Source organism: Barbus barbus (genome assembly GCF_936440315.1).
Source record: "Barbus barbus genome assembly, chromosome: 3".
Lineage (NCBI taxonomy): Eukaryota > Metazoa > Chordata > Actinopteri > Cypriniformes > Cyprinidae > Barbus > Barbus barbus.
The window spans coordinates 6,465,835-6,484,180 of record NC_136731.1 but is presented as its reverse complement, the minus strand read 5'-3'; the positions used below and the strand labels follow the sequence as shown (position 1 = coordinate 6,484,180).

Genomic DNA, 18,346 nt, shown 5'->3' with positions numbered 1-18,346 from the left:
TGTCGTTTGCTCCTCCCGCCACAGTGGTGGAGAATGCGGGCAGGCGGAGCCTAGACAGCGCAGTTGGGCAACATCAGATGACGTCATCCCCTCTCGCTCGCATGAAGCCGTAGAGCCCGTACGGGGACGGAGGAAGGACGGGGACAGCCTCCCAGCCACCAGTGGGGTAAGTGACGTTCTGTCTATGTCATCATTACCCCGTGGTTGGTTGAGGCTGTCAACTAAAACCCGCTTTCTCTGTCCCGGTTCCGGCGCGGTGCGAGAGGGAGCGTTGCCCGGAGAGGAATTCCTGCCCCGCCCACTCCGACCGCTGGAGCCTGGTTAAGGAAGGTAGCACTCCTGCGTGGGTGGCGACCCTAGGACGGGGATGTCGCTTGGGGGGGGGGATGTGACGAGTCGGCTGCCTCCCCCCTGTCCATCATCACCACCCCGTCCCGTATTCGCCGCCCTTCACCAGGCTCCCGACGGGAGTGGGTGTGTGAGAGAGGAGGGGCGCTGAACACGCAGGGCTGGCGGCGTGTGATGAGGCGCACCTGACATGAATAGAGCCTCATCACCGCCGCTGCTTAAACGCCGAGCGCGCCTCTCCTCGAGAGACCGGTCTCTTTCCCCCGTGCATGCACGCTGGTGTCCTCGTGGGTCCAGGAAGGGAGCGTTGAGGGGTCTCCTGCCGCCGCCAGAGACGCGAGCCGCCGGACCCGCAGTCCAGATGACGCCGCACTCGTGATACGGCCGACGGGCCAGGATGCCGGGCCGTAGAGTCCCCCAGAAGTGCCGCGGCCAGCCGAGGACGAAGCCGCGAGCAGAAGCCGCCGCTCCTCGTGCCCCGGACCAGGAGGGGAGCGCGTGCGGCCACCGGACTCCGCCCCTTCCCTGGACCATTCCCTTCTGAACACTGCCTTCCTTCACTAGCCCCGCAGCACGACGAGGACACCAGATCCCTGTTTATTTTGGACACTTTTCCCCCTTTGGACACTTTATTTTAATATTTTGGTTAATAAAAACCTCTCCGAGGCTTGACGCCACGCCCACTGTGTCTGTCGTTTGCTCCTCCCGCCACAATAGTCATGAATAGTATGTCCAAAACCTCAGTATATAGAAAAACAACAGCAGGCAGGAAAAACCTGTATTGCAAAACTTCTACAGTACTTGATATTTTTCAAGGCTTTAGCCCACAGATTTATGACATTCTTAGTAAATTACCGTAGGCCATGCCTTCAACAAAATAGCCAGAGGATTAAAACAGTAGTTTCGTTTCCGGTTCTCTAACCAGACACTCCAGCTTTGGAAAATACAAATTATATTTGAACACAATAGGGAAAATAATAATAATAATAATAATAATTTCATATATATGTTATATGTGACCCTGGATCACAAAACCAGTCATAAGGGTAAATTTTCTAAAATTGAGATTTATACATCATCTGAAAGCTGAATAAATGAGCTTTCCGTTGAAGTATGGTTTGTTAGGATCGGACAATATTTGAAAATCTGGAATCTGAGGGTGCAAAACTAAAAGAAATACTGAGAAAATCGCCTTTAAAATTGTTCAAATTTTATTACAATAGCAATACCTTAGCAATACATATTACTAATCAAAAATTAAGTTTTGATAAATTTACGGTAGGAAATTTACAAAATATCTTCATGGAACATGATCTTGACTTAATATTCTAATGATTTTGGATGGGGAAATGTATAATTTTGACCCATACAATGTATATTTTGGCTATTGCTACAAATATGCATGTGCTACTTATGACTGCTTTTGTGCTCCAAGGATCACATATACAGTACTGTGCAGAAGTCTCACAGGCATGTAGGGTGTAAGCCACTTATTTATATCTTTTGCTGGAATGTGTCAGTAGGAAACGTAAGTTTGCATTTATAATATTATTAAACACGTCATATTCATTAAAACTTAATTTTTTTAGCGTTTTAAATGACTTTATATTTAATGAAAGTCACACTGAGGAAAGTAAAAAACAGGAGAATTATTATTAAATTCTTGGGAGGACGTCTGGTGCTATGCAAATTTAAGGCGGGGCTATAGCCCAGCAGGCCCCGCCCTATAGTGCCACTACTGTATATTAGGCTGGTGTAGTTTGCTGGAGGACAGCTGTAAAAGAACACTGAAAACACAATAGGTGAGTAGTTACTATCAGTACACTATTGTCAGTCATTAACCAAATTTATATACTTTATTTGTTATTATTAAAAGTGTAACCATCAGAAAAGCACTTGTGCATTATTACTATTTTAATGCATTACTAATATCAAACAAAACCCTCCCTGCAACGTCCTGGAAGGGTTTGTTAAGGCTAAGATACAAGTCATTAGGCAAAAGAAACCTTAAAATTAGTGATCAAATTGCAAATAAAATGTATAAATTACTAAAAATGTACCTGAGTAGCTTTACTACATTCTAAGACTGATGTAAGGCACAAACTTACATGGGGTTAGTTTTAACGTGTGTGGTTTAAATATTTCCACACATGCTAGCATAACCAAATTTACGGCATTTACTAGTTACCATATCAAGATTATATAGAGGAAAAAAGTGCAGCAAAATTCAAAAATCTTTTGAAGATATCGCTGAATATGTATTTTTCCATAATTAAAGTAAATTTTTCAACTCAGATTTTAGTGTTTATTTAAAATGAGACAAATCTGCTATTATTTTAATCTCTAATCTGTTATTTATCAGTTTAGATAGTTCTTTAATGCTAACCAGTTTTAAATTCCGGTTGTGCAGATGGGGAACGTTGTGTTGTGTTAATACAATAGTGCTGCTATTATTAAACTATGTTATTCTATGACATTAGCAATATCATTTACTCGATTTACTTTTATGAGAGCCACGAGAAACAGGTGAATAAAGACTGACAATTAATGTTTAATGTTCAGAAATGATTATTTCAAGCAATGTAAAGCATTTTGTCTGGTTTGTGTGTCTGGTGTTCTGTGAGAGCTGTATGTGGAGGGAGGGGAGTGTATGTCTGTGTTTTTCTGAATGTGTCTCTTCATATATTTGCCCACATTGTTTTAAACTAGGCTATACTGTACAGCTGTCTCTTAAGATCAGGGCCGTCTCAAGCATGTTTGCAATGTGTTCGCTGTCAAACTCCAAAATTAGATTATTTTTCATTCTTAAAAAAAACCCGCCATTATTTTATTTTAAAGGTTAATAATTTTATGTTATTGACATAATATTTTAGTTTGTCTTGTATATATTTTTTTTATTAGATCAGATAATATTAAGTTGTGATATATGGTCATGTTACAGCGTTACAATGTACCCCACCTACAGGGCATGTTGAAATAAATAATAATAAAGAAAAATGTTTACAGTGTAATTATGAAACAAAGCCACATATTTGTACTAGACAAATGAAATTAATGCGGATGAAAAATTATACTCTGATCCCCACGTGGATTTGAGAACGTCAAAGTGTTAGGTTGGGATTACGTGAATAATTCTTGTTGTTAACATATAATTTTTTTAAACTACAGCGCCTCTTTTCAGAGTAGAGCCTTTGCTTTGGTTGTGTGCGGTTACTGTTTTAAACATTCTGTTGAGCTCTGTTAATATAACCATTTTGTGTAAATGATAAATGAAAGTCAGATTAACTAAAAATATACACTGAGAAATTAAATCAAAATTTGAAACTTTTACTGTACATATAAAAATCATGTTTATTTAACATGCTGAGAATGCTGAGTACCAATGTACATATTTTTTATGTTAATCTAACATATTTATTTCAGTGTATTGAAAATATAATACAAAAGGAGGTGATTGTAAATTCACTCCTTCGGTCTCAAAACTGTTTTAGTTTACTCATATTCTGTTGATTCTACTTACATCCCATCTTTTCTCTCTTTTTTTGTAAACCTTACAGTTGGACACTTCGCCAGTGAACGTTCATTAAAGACATGGCTAATACCACAGGTAAGACACCTTCCACTTTAAACTCATTCATTTAGCCTGAAATAACAGTTCTGTGCAGAGGTGGACAGTACTCTAGTCTTTTTATTCAATCAAAAATACATTTTCAAGCATCTGTAGTTTCTACTTTGGAAACATTTTACTACATCAAATTTAGATAAAACATATAATTCCTTTTGCTCCACTACATCCCATAAATACATGTTGTTGTTGTTTTTTACCTTTAATAATTGAGAACCTCAAAGCTCTAGTACTTTCTTACATTTATTGAGGTTGCATCAAAGTCTGTTTATGGAAGTTGAGCCACTCGGTGGCCATGTTTGCAACGTCTCTGGGCAGTTATTTACGTCATACTGGCAAGACGTGAATGGGGAAGAGTTGTCACGAATCCTGGCCATGCACTTCCACTCATTCACCACCAGAGGTCACCCGTTCACCACATGGACTTTTCACACTACACAGCACATTGGACTCCATTTCCCATAATCCATTGCACTGACGACACACGCACAGCTGTTCACAATTATCACGCTCACACCTGATATCCATCTCGCAATCACCATCACCCAATCACTCACTATTTAAGCCTGGGACTTGCTCTTGCTCTCTGCCGAGTATTGTTAGCCCGTCTACTCTACAAAGCGTTTCCCTATTTTCTAGTTAGTCTTCCTGTGTCTTGATTCCTGCCCGTGTTCCTGGATTATTCTCTCTGCCTTGCCCTGTCTGGATACTGTACGCTGATCGTCGACCCACGCTTGCTCCACGGATTGCTCTGTCTTGCCTCTGCCATACCTGTTTGCTGTCTCTCGACCCTGCCTGTATGACCACGTCTTTTAATAAAGCTTCGCAAATGGATCCGCACGTCTCACGTCTCGTCACTCCCGTAACAAGAGTGCTGTTTCTACAATCACCAGCTAAAATACCATTTAAACGACATATTTATGAACAACATTTAAAACTGACATCGATTGACGATTGGTGGTTTTTACTGGAAAGTGGGATGAGCCATATTGAGCATTGCATTCCCTCAACCACTAATTGTAATGACAGTGGCGCATCTTGTTAATATTTATTAACTTTGGTTAGATTTATAGGGGTTGGGTTGAGGCTCCCCTTATTTAGATTAGTCAAACAAAAATGTGTTGCTCTAAAATCTCAGTTGGCGTGCCCCAGTGTGCCACCTAAACAAGATTTTAGCCTGTTACTAACCTAATCGCAGAATATTGCAGCGTTTATTATAAATAACTTATCCGTGCGGGTCATTATTATTATTTATATAAGTGCCCCCATAATCGTTAATCAAAACTGAAAAATGCTCTTTTTCAAGGAGATCCTTCTCTGATGATGTCCGTTTGATGGCTTGGGCAGAACATCCGTTAACTCCTGCCATTTCAAAACACACACCTGTTTTATACATCCAATTACAGAATACAGAAATAAGAAATATGGCATACCTGCCAAGAGATGAGACACAGCAATGGTGTGAGAGATCTGACTACAGATTCCCATTGAAAATAGGGAAATATGGTGTTTTATGAAGACCACACAGCACTATGGGGTTCGTGTTCGTGTGCCTATACAGAATCCCCCTGGATCTTCTGCAAAGTTCCATTAAATACCCTTTCCTCCACATGAAGATATTATTAACATTAAAAAGGGACCCTGGACCTGATCAGGTCACAAATGGGTATTTACATGAAAGACCCCAGGAAGAACACACCCTCAAAATCAACAGAATATCCTTAAACTCTTGTGGCGGAACGCTGAGGGATTAGAAATTTAGCACCACTACGCCACCCTTGGTCTAGCCCCGGGACCTATAATAAATAGAATTTAGTGTTGGGCAACACAGGTCAGCTCACGATAAATTGGCAGGAGACGTAGATACAAAAAAATAATTTTTATTACACAAAGGTTTGTTACCAAAGAGGAATCATTGAGCACAACAGTTCACATATAACAGACACAATTCAACACTTCACAAAATACACTATGGATGACCTGGTTCATCAAGGACCTCCTAGGATCAAGGTACAGCAGCCGAGGTTTGACAGCAGGGCATAAGGGCACAATCAGCCTACACAGCAAAACACCCTTCACTTATACCTGTGACGCACACGCACCCACACACACACGATCACTCCAACCAACACTCGTGACAGAAACACCAACACCAGGACTCCACCCCTGCCTTAGGCACTCAGCTCCTGTAACAAGCAGAAATCAGGTTTACAGTTGAACAAACACAGTCACTTTAGCACAGATGGGCAATTTTTCTTACTGTAACCCATCCACAACTGATACACGGATGAACCACTACAAAACAAATCAACCAGAGTACCTAATACAAAACAAAAGACAATAATAATAAAAATAATAATTCGTTACAACACCAAACTTAGCCAAAGAGCACAAACGTCGACGGACTCACAACATCAACAGAGCAATACAACAATAAAGAACTCTTACAAAATAAATTAAAGTAAACATACAAAATGAGACCAGTCACAGCAAGTAAACACGTTTCACGATAAAACATCCAATCAGTTACATACAAATAAAAAAAAACCCAGGAAAATGTTTGTAACTCGAGACACACACACACACCAAGTCTGAGGCTTCAGCAACCACAGCAAAATTAAATTACAAACGAATTTAACCAAACCAAAGCAGATTATTACCCCCCTAGTATTGTTAGGTTTAGGGTTAGGTGTGGGGGAGGGGTTAGGATTAGGGGTGGGGTTAGGATTAGGCAATCAGGTAGCGATTTCAACGAGGGGGGTAATAATTTGGCAGGGAGTCGAAAATAGGCACAACACCGGTCTTGCTACAAATTCTGATTAAAAATGAATACAAAAAAATTTAAAAAACCCAATAAAACGCGAACGCATTATTAAATAAAGAACACGTCGCGACCGACTCCCTTACCTGCAGCGGGACAACCTCAGCCAGATACCAGTCACGGGTATTCCTTCAACATGCCATTCTATAAGAGAGTACACCAATAAACTTCAGTGTACCACTGACAACACAACCAACATTACCCAACATACCTGGAAGGTGACTAAATATGACGCAGAAAGCGTGACTCAACCCCATCCTACCACTCCACGAATTTATAAATCCGCTCCCTATCCGATGATAGGACAATCAATGAGCAACCAGCCAACCAAATTGAAACAGGAGGAGCTTCACTAATCCTGCCACACTCTCAAACCTTTATCTGCGCTACTGTTGAGGAGATGAGATCATTTTACCAATCACATCAAATGACATGAAACCTGAAAATATAGATTCTATGTTTACATAAAATGTGGTCTTTTGGTGTGGAAACCTTGGCACAGATCTTACAGCTGTGTTGCGTTGAGCTGATAAACATATATAAGAAGACAGTGCTGCAGTGCATGCTGCTCATTTAGAAACACTGATGGTAGTCTCTATTTGGTAGTTATGTTAGCACATGAATATGTTCTATTTGTAGATATAGTTGTTAATTTCACTGTTGATGCCACTCTGGATTTTCTCTTTTTTATTGCAGAATCCTCTGGAGAGCTGGTACTGGCTGAGTTAGGTAACTGTACACTTTTTTGTGTTTAGATTCTTTTACTACTTGCACAATTATTTTAAGTATATGTCCATCATATTATTTACAATACACATACTTGTTTGTAAGGATATTTTTAGGGGGGACAGCCCTCAGATAGGGGGGTTCCTGGTCTTTGTTTGTTGTGTAGACTTTTACTATTTACACATCTTAAATCATTTATTAATTATTTGTTAATGTTTTTGCAGTACCCAATCTAAAGTTGAGACTATTCCTCTTTTGTAAACGTTCATAAACATTTACTAATTTTTTGTATCTTTATTGCCACTGGACTTTTATCTGGCACTTTTCAGTACTGTAACAGTGATTGTATAAAGGGTGGTTATAAGTTTAGCTAAATGCTTGCTAAAGACAACATATTGCAATTTGGGTGCAAAACATGTTTTAATTACCTCAACACTTAGATTATTATACTATTGTGTATGATTAAACAGAATATTCCTTGAATTATACATCAACAGGTGGGGAAAAAACTCAAGAAAATACTTCATTTATCAAAACAATGCAATATAAACACTGTTGACCCCTTAACTAACCTTAAACCTACCCATAGCACCAAACCTGTCCCTAACCTTACCCGTATCACACCTCAACAGCAGCTGTTAAGCAGCTTTTAATCATTCTGTAATTGTATAACATCTGTTCAGATTATTTGTAGGTTTTCAAGATGTGCATGATTATATGAATAAATTAGAAGTTTAATGACATTTGTAAGCATTTTAATTTACATGAAATATAATTATTAGGTAATGTTTAATACATTTATTAGTAAAAATTAACAAGAACCTAATTTAATGTTTCTATATATGTGAATATATATGAACTAATGGTCCGTTAAGCATTACATAAGGTTTGTTGATGATTTATTAATGGAAGTTATTATAAAGTGTTACCTTAGTCATCTTAAAAATTCTAAAATGTAGTGACTGATTCTTTCAGTATTTTTACAGAAGACTGCGCTAGGTAATAAACCTGAGTATGATACGTGTGTCACGGTTTGGTTGCTGTTCAGTTTCCCTTTTGCCCTCATTTGGTTTTTCCCATTCTAGTTTCCTGTCATCAGTTAATCCTATCAATCTCATCACCTGTGCTATGTTAATTATCATTCAGCTCGCCTGTCTTGTGTTAATTATCTTGTTTGCGCCTTTGTTCCCGGTTTCTTTAAAAGTCCTGAGTTTTCCCCAGTCTGTGTCAGATCTTGATGTTGAGTTAAGTTACTTAAATGTATCAGTATGTTGAAGCTTAATAAAATACTCCTTTCGTCATTCCTCGTCGTGCGCTCATTCCCATCAACCACCATACCATAACAGAAGATCTGACCTAAACCGAAGATGGACTGCACCTATCTGCCTCCCGAAGAGGTACTGCTCCAGCTCGCACAAGAGGGCCGCTCCTTAGAAGAATATGTGGAAATTTTCCTCCAGTACCATGGGAGGATGGCACGCTGAAGACAGTCTTCTGGAGCGGTCTTGATAATCAAGATAATCTGTTTCTCCTCACGCCACCTGCCACAACCCCAGGCTCTCTGGCGCAGTACATCAACCTTGTGCTAAACCTTGCGGGTTCCTCTTGCATCTTGGAGGAGGTTTTTGCAGTCCAGCCACCGCCCGAGGTGATGAAAGTTCCGCCACACGCGCAAAGCCCGCCGTTCGCGGGGACTTCAAGCCCGCTGCCGTTCGCAGCCAACCCTACTCCGCCACCTGAGAATGTGGAAAGCCCGCCGTTTGCGGGGACTTCAAGCCCGCTGCCGTTCGCAGCCAACCCTACTCCGCCACCTGAGAATGTGGAAAGCCCGCCGTTTGCGGGGACTTCAAGCCCGCTGCCGTTCGCAGCCAACCCAAGCCTGCCGCCATTCACGGCCAACCCTACTCCGCCACCTGAGAATGTGGCAAGCCCGCCTTTCGCGGGGAATTCAAGCCCGCTGGCGTTCGCAGCCAACCCAAGCCTGCCGCCGTTCGCGGCCAACCCTATTCCGCCACCTGAGAATGTGGCAAGCCCGCCTTTCGCGGGGAATTCAAGCCCGCTGCCGTTCGGGGCCAACCCTACTCCGCCACCTGAGAATGTGGCAAGCCCGCCAGAGAAGTGTAAGAGGTCTCCGCTGGTCCCGTCCAGCTCTCCTGCGTCTCTGCTGGTTCCGTCCAACTTCGCGTGTCAAGAACCCGCTCCTCAAGAGCGCCCCACAGAGCCCGATCCTCCTCAATGGCCCCCAGAGGGGAACTTCCCCAATAATTTTTTTTTGGGGGGGCGGCATATAGCCAAGGCCACAGAGTCCCTGGATCCACCATGGCCTCCCGAGTCCCCTGATCTGCCATGGCCCCCTGAGTTCCTGGATCTGCCATGGCCTCCCAAGTCTCCAGTCCCGCTATGGCCTCCCGAGTCTCCAGTCCCGCTATGGCCTCCCGAGTCTCCAGTCCCACCATGGCCTCCCGAGTCTCCTGATGCGCCCTGGAGGCTTCCTGAGTCTCCTCCCTGTCCTGGCCCTACTCCAGCCTCCAGGGCGCCCACCCCCCCTCCCCGATGTGACTGTTACAATCTTCCAGTAGGGGGCAATATCTGTCACGGTTTGGTTGCTGTTCAGTTTCCCTTTTGCCCTCATTTGGTTTTTCCCATTCTAGTTTCCTGTCATCAGTTAATCCTATCAATCTCATCACCTGTGTTATGTTAATTATCATTCAGTTCACCTGTCTTGTGTTAATTATCTTGTTTGCTCCTTTGTTCCCGGTTTCTTTAAAAGTCCTGAGTTTTCCCCAGGCTGTGTCAGATCTTGATGTTGAGTTAAGTTACTTAAATGTATAAGTATGTTGAAGCTTAATAAAATACTCCTTTCGTCATTCCTCGTCGTGCGCTCATTCCTTTCAACCACCATACCATAACAACGTGTCCTTTGCAACAACATGGGTTTTAATGACAGCATTTAATATGTTTCTTAAAGGTTTGTGTTCCCAATATTATTTGGCATGTTTTAAACTTTATCTCACAAATCATAATGCATTTCAAAGCAGCTGTATGAAAAGAAGAGTTCAATAAAAATGAATGGTCTATCCAGTGGCGTCAGTGGACAGAGGAAGTATTTTGGAATATTTTCTGGTTTTTCAAGCCCTGTTTACACCTGGTCAGTCAGATCACAAGTGGACGACGCTAAACACGGGGTGTAAAACGTTTTGAGCTTGTCCACTTTCGACCACTTCCAGAGGTAGTCGAAGATGCATTCGACGGGATTGTGTTCAACCACAAACGACCGCCTACAGATATAACGCGTAAACATCATGGACAGTGCGCAAGCCAGACAGGAATTCAACATTTTCAGCTAAGAGATAAAAGTTTGTTTTGGAAAGGATAAACGTACCAAGCGCCATGTTCTCTCACCATTCCAGATTTCTAACACACATTGCAGAAATTAAAACTGCTGCTGTCAGTATGTTTTTCTTCCGTCTCCGGTCACGTTAATATGTAAATTGCATGCGTCCATTCATTTGCTCACCCATAAATCCTCTCCTTCAAGAAATCAGGACAGAAGTGGTTGAAAGTGGACAAAAGAGACAGCAGGTGTTAACACTTGTGTCTCCTTCGTCCACTTGTGATCCGATTGACCAAAATGCATCTTAATAACAGCCATAACCAGGGCCTTGGAAATAGGGCGAGTTTCCTTTAAAATGTTATGACAGTGGTTGGGTAAACGCATGGCTGGGTAAATATTGGACAAAACACACATCGGATTACAAATGTAACCTATGCTGGGTTGCTGTTACCTAGCCTTGGATTGAAAAAAACTCAACATTTTTTAGAGTGCATTAATTTAATTAAAACAAGTTCAAACCAAAATAGCCTTTTATTTGTAGTATCCTTTTTCATCCATTAGCTACTGAATGCCAAAGGTTGTTAACCATCACAAATGTTTGAAATATTTCAGAGGTTGTCGATGACAACTCTACATTGAGAGCGGACTTCATTCAGGACCTTCTTCCATCTGCAGAGCGAACGGCTCTCCTTTATCACCTGACTTTCCTGAGTCTGGGAAGATTCCCAAAGCTGGAGCGTGTGATCAGAGATCAAGCTATTGAAACACAACTGCTGTTCGGATCCTCTGAAGCCCTTCTGCTGAAGGTACGAGGCCTAATTCATCATAACCATCAATGTCAGCTATCAGCTCTCTGATTTAAATGTTTCTTCTAAAAGAGTCTTTCCCCCTTTAACACTTCAGCTATGAGGCTGGACAGTGGATTATATGGATGCTGTGATTAACTTTCAAAAGGTGCTCTCTGTCACTGTCTTTAATCATTTCTGTGCATGACTATATAGAAGGCCTAGTTAATGCCACATGCACTGTAATATGTTTTATACTGAAAGTTATATTTTCAAATGAAAATGGCAACATGATCATTTTATAAAGCGTATGTGTAAGGGCTAACGTTACATTTTCGCTGGAGGAAACAGCTGTGGTGTGATGAGAGGTGAACGCAGCGAAAACTTTACAGTAGATGGGAAACCGATTGCTCTCCCATGACAGTTTGGATCCTCATGTATCAAAATGACATCAAACTATATTTATCTATCGATAAACACACACCTTGTCCTCTGTTTCTCGCTCTGCGCCGCTGTGGTCTGCGGATTGAAGAACGCACTGAAAGACGGGGAGGAGCCGATCGAAGTCTGCTGCCATTTTAATATGAAATTTATATGGAACTGAGGCGATCACGAATTTGTTTATAGTTTATGGAGCTAATCACAAAATTTTTAGGGGGAGCTGAGTAGAAAGCCCCCCTAGCGACACGCCGACCCCCAAGCTCTGGACTGAGAGGAGTCATTCCAAAGATTCATCAAAATCAGCAAAGACTGGGTTCACACAGATAGAGCTTGCTTCAGGCCATCACAGGAAGGAAAGTGCAGAGAAGGCAAAGTTAGAATACCACACGGAGGAAGGCGAGCCATAGAATTGGGTGGAAAACATTGAGAAGCAGCCTAAAAACAATGTGATCCATGCATGAAGATAATAATAATCCAATTGTTGAACTTAAACATGACAGCTTTGTATCACAAGACAACACAGCAACGCACAGCTAACAGAAGAACTATGGAGCACAGGTACATCGGACAATATTTGGACTCAAACTTGTCACAACGAGCTAGAACAGGAAGAGAAAACTAGAAAATAAGAAATTGCCATAATTAGTCATGACCGCGTCACATAACTTCAGAAGTTACTATACTGTTATGATTCACTGATGTTTTTAACTGTGTACAGTTGTGTAGTCACTGGGAATTGTCTTGACTTACTAGTCTATCACATGATTAACTTGGTGATCGATGTTTTCTCGTAGTGTGTCGGCACGTGTTCCAACCTGATCACCTCACTGTTTCCAATGTTGAAAAAAGCTGTGGAGAAGAACAAACCCGGTTTGGCGGTGAGGTACCTGATGAAAGCCAAAGAGTGGATCAGCGCCGTCGTAGCACAAGTAGATGTCATAGTGAAGAGGTGAAAATATTAGTAATAACTTACAGGAACAAATATGTGCCAATATAATTCAAAGGGGAAACACATGGGTGATTTTATAATTGCAGGTAAATTTGATGTCCAAAGTCGTGTTTTTTTGTTGTTTTTTTTTGTCTTGTTTGTACAGATGGTGATCATTTTTAAGTATTCAAATAATTTGGATTAATCTTGGATCACAAGATGTTTTGGGTTATGACAATAATATATTTTTTTATAAAAAGTGTCAGTGTATATAGGTATAGATCATATAGAAATTATATGTGTAAAGTTACTGTTTGAGCATGGAAAAAAGAGAAGAAAGGAAGGTCTTCTCTACATTAGTAAGCAGTCTTCTTCTTGATTCATTTAGAAACCAAACACTGCTGTATTGATCAGAGATGTAGAACTGTTTTAGACCCTACTCTGAAGCAGGAGGTAATTTAGTTCCCCCAAACAGCATTTCTACAACTAAAACCATTCCTAGTTCCTGCGGTGCAAACACACTAAAAACTAGAAACTAACGCCAATAGTTCTAGGAACTATGAAAAGGTTCCCACGGTGTGAATCGAACTGTTGTATAGAATTACATTTGTGCATAATAATATGTCCTCTTTAAGAAAATTGTTCAGTGTCTCGTCTTGTGCAAATAAAATCCGGACCACATCACTGTATTCAATTATTTATTTGAAATGCACTGTATTATTCAGGTATGATAAACACAACGAAAGTGTGAAAACATGCACCAGTGATGTGAATGAAGAACAAACACTGACCAAAGAAAAAATAGATAAAAAATCTGATGAGATGAAGGGTCTGGAGGATGCTCTGGCTGAGCTCGAAGAGGATCTGAAAAGAGTAGGTGACACAATACAGATGAATGAGGAACAAAATCAAAAAACAACTGACGAGCTGAATTACTTCATCAGAAGATTTCAGGAAGAACATGGCCACTGGACTAAGAAGTTCCTTAACTTTTTTAGAGGCCATCCAGATGCTATGAAGAAGCCTACTGCCATCGCTCTGGATATAAACCTGAAACAACTCGACTCTGAGAAGAGCCGTCTGAAAAATGAAGAGTGGAACATCAAAATCGAGCTGACTGATCTTCAGCTGAAGCTGGCCAATTGTAAAATACGAATGGGTGAGAGTCTCTATGATTTTATTGTTACAAAATACAGTAAATGCATCTGCATGCATGTTATGCTCTTCTTCACAATGATCTCTCATAAATCATTCCAGGTGAGATTCCCAACCCTGACAACCTGAAGGAAGTCCAGCGGTGTCTTTCTCAAATCCAACAAATTCTGATTGATCTGAAAAAGTTTTGGGAGAAGGTGGATGCTATTCTGAACACGCTGAAAGATAAAACCTTTGCTGGGGAGGAACTCGTTGACATAGAGGACATGAAGGAGGAGTTTCTGAGCTCCATTGACGATGCAGGAAAGGTAAATTAGACGTTGAGCAAATGTTCCCGATGTAATTTGATTATACCTTTCATGAACTCTCTGAGTTCTCACTTTCAGTTCCTGTTGTTTTTCGTTTATCCATAATATAATCTGATTAATAGTGTACGGCTGATGCTATATTTTCTAGAAACCTCAAGCAAGATGCTAGTGTCTGATCAGTGAAAGTTATTACCATCTTAACTAGAATCAGACGAGGATGCCGTGCGACTTTAAATTCCGTGTGACAGGAGAAAAAAGATCAAAATAAATAATAAATAAAGCATGTTTGTTATTCTAGACAAATCAAAAAACAATTTTTTTAACAAGGAGCGCTTAAAGTGGCGTCTGGTTCAGGTCAGAAATGACCGAGGAGACAAACAGTATGGTAGTGTTGTAACATTATCCACTTTTATGATTTTATTTTATTTACATGTTTATTTACCTTCTTTGCCATTAATTTGCATGTGCAAATGAGCACATTTATATAACCCCAAGACTGAAAATCTACACTTCTGTAAATTAAATACAAGACAAACTGTAGGAAATTGTCATGTATTGGGTCAGATTAAAACACAACATGACTATCAAGTCAGATCAAGTCATTACAGTTGATTACTAAAGTGTTGTGGTTAAATCTTTGGAGACACATGAATGACTTTAATGTTATCTTTACAACCATTCTTGGCTTTGAAAGCTGTAGTTTACATTGAATTAACCCTTTAAAATCATCATGACAAAATGTAGGATTTTTTTAGTTTTTTTTTGTTTGTGTCATTGCAGTGTTTTTTGTTGTTGTTGAAACTAGTTCAGTTATGTCCATATATTTAATAAAATATATTTTAGTAAATGTGATTAATGGTGGCATGCGTTCTATCTTTCAGTACTGGAAGAGATTTGGTATATGCTGTCAGAGAGTTCAAGGCGCCTTCAGCGTTCAGTCTAGAGATGCATATAAATTCCTGGAGATCAATCCGTCTTCGCTCTCTGAGGAGGAGAGGAACCAGCAGTATGTGTCTATCATGGAGAAGCTGAAGGAAATCAATCCAGATCCGCCAGCACTGTGTGACACCCAGGAATGATGCTTCCTGAATGCTGCTTAATCAAATCAATGCTTACAGCTTCTCTTGTCATTTTCATAATGCTTTGTAATCTTTACAACTGCTCTTGAACATGTTCAATTATAGTTCTGCATATACATGTTCTTTAAGTTGATGTTAGGACTGTTATTTAGATCAGTTTATCTCTTTCAAAATCGCTTTGCATTTTTATTATGCTACGTACAGATCTTGTGGTCTGGTCACATGATTAATATCTATGTCACACAATAAAGAAAAAAGACATGAAACACTTCAATGTAGCCAAATCCTTAACAAAGCCATTTCTAATGCTACGGTGTACATCAGGCATCATTACAGTTCTGCTTCCATCCATAAATCATGTTAATAGCGGAGACAATATGTTGATACCTTCTCTAGAACACAAAAGAAAACGAAAATGCAGAAGAAATTGTGGAATTATTTTTAACTGTAATGCAATATAAACATAACCCTTGTCTAATCAGAAAGTTAAAGCCATTTTGTAATATATTTGGAGATGCAAGGAAATGCAGTGAAAGTACATGTGAAGTACTGTATTATGTAGCTCACATGCTATGCTAATTAGGCTCTGTGGTGTTATGAACCAATTAGTGTTGAAGACGCCTCAAATGATGGTTTATTAAAAAAAATAGTAAAAAAACAAGTAAAATAATTTGAATGCTAACCTAGGAGCATGAAGGTTGTGTATTGTCTATCAGCTAATGAGATTAAGAAATGCAACTGAATAATATTCTCCATAATAGCCCTGTCAAAGCTGTAGGCTGTCCTAAATATGTGTGTGTGTAAATTCTGCAGTGGTAAATTCATTATTTTAAGAGTTTAACCTTAAATAATTTACCAGTTTCACAGTATTAGCTCTCTATCATCCAGTTCCAGCTCCAAGTTACCTAGAATAGATTATTAGTATTATATATTAATATTACTATTATTAATTCTGCAATACCTGTGCCAGCTTCAATTATATTGTATCAAGATTGATGCCTGATAGTGAACTGTTCCAAACTCACAATTACTGTAATAAAGATAAGATTAAACATTAAAATACAAAAAATTTATATTATAATTTATTATACTACGGGGCTGTTAAATGCTTGAATCTGATTGGCTGACCAATGTTTTAAGGCGTGCAATTATTTTCAGGGAAACGCATGGCGAATGTAGTTCCAGGCAGCTCTTGACCGCATTACAGTTCCATATCACTTCGCCAAATGATTTCAGTTATTTCAAAAGGTCTTACAACAGCAAAATAACCCAAACCAACAAGACACTGGCCACATACATAAATATAGTAAACAATGGGATAAAAACGACAGATCATTTCCATGTTTTGCCACAAAATTACGTTTTATTATGTACGTAAAACACATACTCTATTTCTCCTACTCTCTCTCCCTTACAGACACACACAGTTTACACACATGAAAACGTACACGCTAATGTTGTTAGCGCTACACTGACGACTTTGTCAGTAAATAGTTTAGCAACTTAAAAGTACATGACATTTCATTGACAAGTGAAGTGAGGTAACAACGGCACTGTTCGTGAGGATAATAAACTTCAAGTTTCACTGGTAGGGACGCTGCTGCTGAACACTGATGAGAGACAGACTCAGAAATGAAAGGTCAGTTCTTATAGAGTACATCCCATACTATATGCACACATCATATACAGTATCTCACAAAAGTGAGTACACCCCTCACATTTCAGCAAAGAATTTAGTATAATTTCTCAAGGGACAATACAGCACAAATGAAACTTGGGTATATATTAGAGTAGTCAATGTGCAGCTTGTATAGAGGTACAAATTTACTGTCCTCTAAATATAACTCAACATATAACCATTATTGTCCAAATAACTGGCAACAAAAGATAAGTACACCCTAAGTGAACATGGCATCACAGAGCTGTTGGATGTTAGACACTCCACCTTCCGCTTGAGGATGCCCCACATGTGCTCAATAGGGTTCAGGTCTGGAAACATACTTGGCCACTCCATCACCTTCACCTTCATCAGCAAGGCAGTGTCATCTTGGTGGTGTGTTTGGGGTGGTTATTATGCTGGAAAACTGCTGGTCAGCACAGTTTCTGAAGGGAGGGCATCATCTTCTGCTTCAGTATGTCACAGTACATGTTGGAATCCATGTTTCTCTCAATGATGTGAATGTTTTATATAATTTTTGATAATTATAATTAGATATAATATATAAGATATAATAATTTTTTGATGATATTTTTTATACTTTACTATTTTTCTTGTTCTATGTGTGTCTAATCTGTATGTGAAACTCTCTGTGCTGCCATTTTGGCCAGGACTCCCTGGTAGAAGAGATCTATATCTCAATGGGACAATTCCTGGTAAAATAAAGGAAATGAACCACAGCTCCCCAGTACCAGCAACACTCATGCAGCCCCAGACCATGATGCTACCAACACCATGCTTGACTGTAGTGTAACAAGTCAAGTCAAGTCAAGTTGAGCTTTATTGTCATTCCGCTACATGTGGGGACATATAGTGGAACGAAATGTCGTGTCTCGCAGGACCACGGTGCTACATAAATACAGACATACAACAATGAAGTAAAAAACACTATAAACCTATACACTACTAACCTACTGACAGATTAACTATAAGTATACTATAAGCATTTACCCTATACAAACTAAAAGAATAAAGGATAAAAAATACAACTATACGAATGCTTCACATAAATATTACCCTATACAAACTAAAAAATAGAGGATAAAAAATACAAACTTCACAAGCTTCACAAATACTGT

The 18,346-nt window shown here is 39.9% G+C and overlaps 1 protein-coding gene across 1 annotated transcript; it reads left to right on the top strand.

The window, feature by feature from the left end:
* Positions 1 to 2,117: 2,117 nt before the first annotated feature.
* Positions 2,118 to 16,382, top strand: LOC306845054 (uncharacterized protein). Its single transcript, XM_079377589.1, has 8 exons — positions 2,118 to 2,150; positions 3,906 to 3,955; positions 7,491 to 7,523; positions 11,467 to 11,660; positions 12,875 to 13,029; positions 13,734 to 14,167; positions 14,266 to 14,471; positions 15,353 to 16,382. The coding sequence occupies exons 2-8, from the start codon at positions 3,940 to 3,942 to the stop codon at positions 15,548 to 15,550; spliced, it is 1,236 nt and encodes a 411-aa protein (XP_079233715.1). The 5' UTR covers positions 2,118 to 2,150; positions 3,906 to 3,939; the 3' UTR covers positions 15,551 to 16,382.
* Positions 16,383 to 18,346: the final 1,964 nt, after the last annotated feature.

Bases quoted from the DNA above. Each gene is read 5' to 3' on its own strand.
- LOC306845054 (XM_079377589.1), top strand. The intron at 11,661-12,874 runs GTACGAGGCCTA...GTTTTCTCGTAG, and splicing joins CTGAAGCCCTTCTGCTGAAG to TGTGTCGGCACGTGTTCCAA. The intron at 14,472-15,352 runs GTAAATTAGACG...TCTATCTTTCAG, and splicing joins CCATTGACGATGCAGGAAAG to TACTGGAAGAGATTTGGTAT.